The sequence below is a fragment of the Buceros rhinoceros genome, unplaced genomic scaffold, assembly GCF_000710305.1.
Source record: "Buceros rhinoceros silvestris isolate BGI_N320 unplaced genomic scaffold, ASM71030v1 scaffold4057, whole genome shotgun sequence".
In the NCBI taxonomy this organism is placed as follows: domain Eukaryota; kingdom Metazoa; phylum Chordata; class Aves; order Bucerotiformes; family Bucerotidae; genus Buceros; species Buceros rhinoceros.
The window spans coordinates 44,533-52,579 of record NW_010420277.1 but is presented as its reverse complement, the minus strand read 5'-3'; the positions used below and the strand labels follow the sequence as shown (position 1 = coordinate 52,579).

At 40.6% G+C, this 8,047-nt stretch overlaps 1 protein-coding gene across 1 annotated transcript in view; it reads left to right on the top strand.

Moving 5' to 3' along the window:
• Nucleotides 1–424: 424 nt before the first annotated feature.
• ANO3 (anoctamin 3) overlaps nt 425–8,047 on the top strand; it is a gene marked incomplete at its 5' end in the record, with an annotated part of 36,759 nt that continues 29,136 nt past the window's right edge. Inside the window, 2 exons of the mRNA XM_010139241.1 lie at nt 425–561; nt 5,880–5,882. Coding sequence (XP_010137543.1) covers nt 425–561; nt 5,880–5,882 — 140 coding nt within the window. The remainder of the gene's footprint in view (nt 562–5,879; nt 5,883–8,047) is intronic.

Below are 8,047 nucleotides of genomic sequence, written 5' to 3'. Positions count from 1 at the left end.
GTGTAGGGAGATCGGACATTTTTATTGCTGGTTTGGGCTTAGAACATGAGGTGTCACTCTCGTTCAGGATGCACCTGCCTGTTTGATAGCACATTTTGAGTCTCGACGGTTGTGAGTCAAGCAAAAAAGCATTTGAAAATTTCCTTTATTTCTCTTTGTGTTTTGGGGGGATTTTTTAATTGCTGTAAAGAATGTTGTGGGCTTTTTTGATTTGAATGGTAATAATAAGAAATTTCTACAGGCTTTCTGCTAAAAACACAAGTCACTTCTAGATTCAGACCAATATGATAATACTTCAAGTAAAAAGCTTTTGCAGGACAGGATAGTCTATGTTACTGGAAAGTGGATCTTTAAAAGGAATGTTCAGCTGTGGCTGTAACAATGCTGTTAGTAAGCCTACTGTTTTCTTCTGGTTTTCCTTCAGATGTAGGAAAAGACAAAGACACGTACACGGATGATTCAGAACATGGAAATTATGATGCTCGTACAGATCAATCATTGCTTATTCAAAACAAGCTTACCAGACAGAAAACAGAGCCTCGGACTAAATCATCTTTAAAGGTAACGGACACAAACCTTTATTAAATTGTATTGATAGTCAGAATGTGCTTAAGTATTCTTAAAATAGATTTGTTAAGGAGTTAGATAAGTTGCAGCTTAAATAAATAGCCATCTCATGGTAACAAATTTAGGTGACTCTCCTGCATTACAATTCTCTGAGCCAAAACCAACCAAAATTACATAGAATCAAGAATTCATATCGACTCATGTAAGAGGCAGTAGCCTTCTTTAAAAAATATATATACATATATTGCACAGAATTTAGGATATAGGATTCTCAGGAATGAAATTCGTGGCAGCTGGGAGGCCTCAAGGAATTTTGAGAGTTCAGAATAAGTAAGTTCATGCAGCAAATCATCAGCTGAGAGTGATCTAAAGTGTAGGTTTCTCCTAAGCAAAATCCAAATGACAGTTGGACACGTTGAGTGAAGGATGAAATTCACGTGTGTCTAGGAGAGTGTGGGTGTATTTTCAGGAACCTCAACTAAAGCCCTGGAAGAGCCATCGCACTGGCTAAAACCAGCGTGTTAATCTTGCTTGGTAATTACCTAATCACAGTATTCCTCATAATGCCTTTCCTACAGCAGTTCATCCACTTTTATAAAGCCAAAGAATTATGACAAGTTGTCAGTTAAAAACATGTGGGTTTTTTGTTCTCACTGTGGGCTGGGGGACCCTTAATTCTCCTTGCCATTAGGCAGAATTGCTTTTAAATGTATGACAAACACCCTAACCTCAAGAAGTGCTTCTTTCACCAGCGCTGGAAGGAGTGTATCTGCAGCACAGGCTTTTTTACCAGCCGTTCTCTGATTGCTGGTACATAAAAGTGTGAATACTCCAGTGCTGCGCACCTAGAAATGCTTACATTGCTTCAAGGTCCTGTGCTGTCCGTACGGTGTCCTCCTCCGCAGGCCGTTACACGCTCCTCTCGCCCCTCGTGCCTGTGGCACTTTGTGATTTAAGCACTGAGCGCATGTGTCTCGGCAGCCGGGTAACTGGTGTGAGGCTTGTTCTCCCGGTCACGCTGGTCATCGTCACTGCAGGGTTCTGGAGCACGGCAGGTGGATGGGAGCGCTCAGACTTCGTTTCATGCCATGCTTCATGAAAAAACTTCTCTAATACAAGCTCGCTAGTAATTTGGAGATAGGTGTGCAGGTAATCGTGTTTACACATCACCAGTCTGTGACAGGAAAAGGAAGGTGCAGTGATGACAGAGAAGGGTGGTATTTTAGTCAGAACTATTGCAGTGAGAACTTTTTGTGTTGGCAGATTTTTTTGTCTGTTTCTGCAAGGCTAGCTGAATTAAGACAGAAATAATAATGGAAGTTCTGGTTTGATTTTGTTGATTAGGTAGACAAAGCCTTTTACGTTAAATGTGGTCTAAAAGACAGGGAAAATATTGCAGAACCTCCAGAATTTAGACTATGTTACAGAGCACTACCAAAACCAATCTAGTAGCAGATAATGTCTGTCTGGGAACAGGCATTTTATTGTGCTAAAGCACACCACCGTCTGTATTTTCCTGTAGAATACGAAACGACCACTGGCTGTGTTTTTCTCCAAGCCCCATATCCAAGACTCGTGTAAAGTTTGTGGCCATTTGTAAGCTGTCTGCCAAAGTTTAATGAGGAGCTTTGTATGTGTGTTAAGTTTAAACAAACCCACACTTTTTACGTCTTAGTCTTGGTGTGTCCTGACCTACAGAAAAAACTGCTTCAGAGTTTAAAAACAGTCTTCTGAAGCCACATCTGGCTTTTAGCCTTGACGACTCCTTTTATCACAGCACGCGCTTTGGAAACTTCCTTCTGCTTTTGCAAATATAAATTGCAAATGAGGCAACCAAGCAGGATTCTCCTCCAGTTTACTGTTTGCCTCCTCGGGAAAAAGGCCGAGGAATTTAGATTAGGCTTATATTAGAAAAGAAGGTTGCTGCTTTGCCTTTGGATTACTGTACAAATCTATGTGGCAGTTAGTGGAAGACATCTAAAACAAACTTCTTCCCAAAATGGATATAAAATGAGCAAAAAGAGGCTTCTAATTCTTTCGAAAGCTGTTGAAAGCACGGAAGACAGCTGGTAAGTGCTCTCCATATATTTGGAAAAGAAACTGATATATCGTGATTAAAAAAGTTGCTTCAGTCTGACCAGAGAATGAAAATGAGAGACACTGCGTTGGCAATCTGTACGAGGATAAAAGCTTATTCTTCTTCTCTGCTTGTTGGTGATTCTAATTTAGGCTTGTTTTGGAAGGGTTGTTTTACACCTGACTTGGGGAAAAAAATGCTAAAAAAGTTATTTGCAATTAATGCTTGGTACTATTTTCTGTCTCAGTGATGAGGTACTTAAATACTTCAGCAATAATGCATTTGACTTGCTGACATTCAGGATTTGTTTAGTGTTTCAGGTCACATACCTGATGCAGCACTTTCCATAACTCTGATTTGCGTTGCTGCAGTTTTAGAGCATTAGAAACATCAGATAATTGTGACAGAGCATCTGGATGCCAACTCTAATCTTGATACTCATCTACTTTTCTCGTTTCCTTGATTATGATTTGTAACTCATAATCTGCTTTAGTGTAGGTTGGTACCATTTCAGAATCCACAGTTCAGAGTGAAAAATTCAGAGCTTTCTTCATTATCGCTCCCTGCCATCTCTCCATCACGTACTGCTGTTGAGATTGTGAGGAACCTTTGACTTGATGTATGTGATTCTGCCAAGGGGTCTCATGCAGAGGGATGGTGCCAGCAAGTGGCTGATGAGCAAAGTCTGGAATGGGCAGTATCTGCCTATTGCAAAGGAAATGTAGGGAGTGAGAAGGTGCCTGGCTGGAAAGTTGGTTTCTGAAATGTTCTGGTTTCACTAAGAGAACTAAGGCTAAACAGACTTCATCACTTCAACAGAAGGCAACGTTTGTCCAGAGCAGCAGCAAAGTCAGTAGCAGTGAATGCTTTTCTGCACCAATTACCATCACATGTATAGTGGCACGGTAGGAATATTTGAGACATTACACTTCTGTTTCCTTTCTCTCACTACATTACTGTTACTCTCTTTGAGCTGAAGAATTTTTTTGTCAGATGAATTTCTTATCTAGGTAGTGTGTTTTGCTATCTGGCAAGGTAAAGAAAGGATTTTTAGAGCCAAGTCCCCTCTCTCTGTGGGTTCAGGAACTGTAAGACATGCTGCCTATACAGTAGCCTTGTTCTGGTACCCGCTGATAGCCCCTGCCATGCCGCGTGTCCAGACTAGCTTTGTGTTGGACAGGATCTGACACGATTTCTTTTTCAGTCTCCGGAAATGTTACATAACTTCTAAGGAATTTTAAATAAGATCTGAAATAAGCAATAGGCGAAAACATGGGGAGAGTCGTATCTGATCAGCTGCACGTACTGCTGAAAACTCAATATGCTCCGTGCAGATTATTACAGTTATTGTTAAAGGATAAAGCAGCCTTTGAAAATCTGAAGTATGTTGTTTAGACATTTTATTGGATTCTTTGTGATTTTGAATGTATCTGTTCCTCTCTCCTGCAAAACAAATATTTTGCATACAGGATTTCATGTAGGTGGATTTGAAAGATGGAATAAATTAAATGTAATACTGCAGAATAAAAATGTTCTTCAGTCTTAATATTTTATTTTCTATGCTTTGGCAGGAATTATTTTCTGGGTTTGTATTTTTCCTGTTTAATTCCATGACTTTCAGAGTTGCACAGATTTAATCTAATCCTGTCTAATTTAATCCTGTCTAATCTAATCCTGTCAATTTGTCACTAGTTTCACACACATTATTTCACTGATAATCCCGCTCCTGTGTTCGGTGGAAGTCAGGCATGCCTGCTGAAAGAGAAGGTTTGGCAATAAAAATGTTCTAGTGTATAAATAAAAACAAGATGTTTTTATTGTTGTCAGCTGACAGCAGTGGACTGGCAAGGAGAACACCAAAGGGAGCCCGATGAGTAAGGAGTATTCCACAAATACAGTCTAATAACATAAAAGGAAATAAGTTCAAAAGGAATGATAACAGATAAGACCATTATCCCAGAACAGAATGATGTGGTGAAGTGCAACCAGAGTTAACTTCATGTTTATGCTTCTAGTGCATGGCTCTCATCTGCTGTCAGAGAAAAAAGGCTCAGAAAATATTTCAGGAAATGCAGGGATAGTAGTAAGTAATTTTACCATAAAGGTAAAAGTTTTAAAAAATAAACATAAGGAAAATTTTCAGTGGTCATGTCAGATGCTTCTTATTAAGGCTTCTCTGTTAGACTTAAAGAGCAAATAGAAGTGGTTAGGTATTAAAAATGTGGAAGCTCCTCCTGTCTCTAAACATCCTCCATGCTGCTTCCTCATACACTAACACTGAACAGACTTGTGCTGAAAATTTTCCAAAAGATCACCTAAACCTACTCCTTTCCTGAACCACAGTGTATTTTCAATATTATATACAGATGTATTTTCCATGCTTACTCTCTAAGTCTGAGTAGAGGGTCTCTGAGAAGCAAAACCCAGTGCTAATTCCTTAGTTTACTCCTGAAGGGTTAAAATGCGGTTTTATGGGGAAGGTCAGGTATTTCTGGAAATCTTCCTCTCTCTGCAGAGCTCAGCTAGACCCTGCACACGACAGTGCTGTATGCACGGAAATACATTGGCACAGGGAGGTCTAGCAGCCGGTCATGTTAACCAGGCTGTGTTGTCCAGGTTGCCCAAGACCATTTGGATATCTTTGCATATGCAAATATATCTCAGATTTTCTTTCCTGGGTTGTTATGCTCATGCTTATTTGCAAAAGAAAAACAAACCAAACCAATATAGACTGAAAATCAAACAAAATCAGAACAAAAAAATCTACATTTTTGGAATTACATCATTGAAAGGGTGAATATAATAAATCAATTTCTGGCTTTTCCATTCCAAACCCCTTCAAACCTAAAAAGATACTTGTTAACTTAGTTGTGTGCTTAGAAAATTTCCCATAAAGCGCAACTGGAGTATTCATAATCAGAGTATGATTTTTAAAATGTTAACAATTAGTGTAGTACTATTTTTAAACCTTTCAAAATATGTTCACAGGTAATTCTGTGTAATTTCAGAAGCTTGTAACCTTGCTGGGGTCCCAGGTTTGATTTTTAAACATCCTGAGACAAAACAAGCTTTAATTAGGCATCTCACTTGTGTTCGTGGAAACAAGGCCGTTGTAGTGAGCATCAGAAAGGCGCTTACTGCCAGAAAATATTACAGGTAAGGGTTGAGTCACATGCTCTGAACATAGACACTAACCACTGAACTGGTGGCATCCTTCAGCGTGAGTATTACTGAGGATGTTAATTAATTAAGTTCATGGTAACAGTATTAGGGAAAATCAGTAACTGAAATAAACAAGATGGTTTTCATGAGGCAGCCAGTAATCGCGCTACTGATGAAGCATCTGATGAAGCTCTGAGAGCAATAATAATTTATATTGGAAGAAAGTTTTATTTTCTGAGAAGTAACCATTCTACTCAGAGTTAGAGGAGGAAAGCTGTTGCTGTAGGTTTTGCAGTTTTTTGCAGTTACTATGGCCATGAATTTCACAGATCAGCCTTCACCTCTGTCAAAATTCCTGCCCTAGTTCCTCAAATTGTTTCCATGGCTACTTCATTCTTGTACACGGTTTAAGAGCCCTGAACTCGTATGTTACTGCCTCTCTTAAAAAACAAGACATGAGGAGATACAGAGAACTGCTGTTCTTTGCCCAACCTCTGATAACCTGTGTGAGCGTCATTCTCCCCTCTCACTCCTCCACTCCAAGCTGATTCTCCTTGCAAGTATACAAAGTGATTTTATACGGGACTTATATAAATAAACAGACGCGTATAGGAAGAGATAAGAATAGGATGTTCCATACAGTCCTCTCAGGCTGTAAGACTCCATGCCAGTGAACTTCAAGGTGGTGGTTACAGAGCTTTCGTGTACCAGCAGCAGGTCAGTGAACATGTCGTCATTTCCATGAGGAAGCAAATACGTTTCCAAGTCTGTTTACTTGTCTTTCACTCTTCCTCCAGTATCTTCTGGTTTTACGTTTCCCTATGCCTTTGTCTCTAAAAAGAGCTGCTGGCAAGGTGGTGCCGTTAGGGAGTGGTGATGCTGAACTCATTGCCTGGATTCAGTGCTTCTGTTTCCAGTAGTAGCAGCACTTCTTCTGGTGGATTTTTCCCTTCCCTTCCCTTCTTACAGTTTCCCTGGGAAGAAATCCAAGATGTTTGAGTAAGTCTCTAGGGTGTTTCTTCATTATAGTAAGAGTTTATCGAGATGATTTTTCTCCAGCACATTGAGCCGTCAGAACTCACAAGCTGTCTTGGGGAGAACACTTTGTTCCTTGGACTCAGCCCAGGGCAGGTTATTCTGACCCAACATGCTCTGTGCGTGGGGCCAGACTGGCACTCGCGGTGTCCTTCCGCTGATTGTGAGGGTAGTGGATGAAACGATTTTTTAGATACAGTCTAAAGCAACTTACAAAGTGCATCAGCAGCAAACTACCAACAGATGAGGTTAAAGTAGTTGTCAGCCTGTGTGTTTGTGTGTCCGTGTATCTAAAATAGGTTGAAATCATGCTCGTTTTCATTCCCATTGCTGGCAAATCATAGAATAGAATTACTGAAGGCAAGGCCTCCTTCCCTGCTTTTCTTTTAGCATTTACATGTGGAATAACGGTAATGAAAATTTTTATACATGAAACCGACAAGCTAGACAGTTTCTGCTCGTTTTCATTCCCATTGCTGGCAAATCATAGAATAGAATTACTGAAGGCAAGGCCTCCTTCCCTGCTTTTCTTTTAGCATTTACATGTGGAATAACGGTAAAGGAAAATTTTATACATGAAACCGACAAGCTAGACAGTTTCTTTCATGTCAGACTTGTTTAATGGCTGTTGATAGTAAATTAGAATAAATTCATTAATTAAAATAAACACACATAGAATGTAATAATGCAGCTTTTCCTAGACTAAATTCACACTGAAGTACTTTGAATTTTTGCCTGAATAAAAATCTCCTTGTCACTGTTCCAACCAGAGTTGAGAGTACGTGCATTTAAGTAGACATCAAATTGATGAACCAAATAGACTGAAGTAAAGTTTCACAGGCTGGGATCTCTTCCCCTGCTCCAGCATGTGTCCGTGGGGGGCAGTCCTTCACGAACAGACTGCTCCAGCGTGGGTCCCCCGTGGGGTCACAAGGCCCTCCAGCAAACCTGCTCCAGCGTGTGCTCCTCTTTCCACGGGTCCGCAAGTTCTGGTAGGAGCCTGCTCCGGTGTGGGCTTCCAACAGGGTCATAATCTCCTTCGAGCATCCACCTGCCCTGGCGTGCGTTCCTCTGTCGCCCAGCCTGCCTCACCGTGGGCTTCACCACTGGCTGCAGGGGAATCTCCCTCCTCTCCCTCCTTCACTGACCTTGGTGTCTGCAGAGTTGTTGCTCTCACATATTCCTCTTTCCTCTGTGACTGCCGTT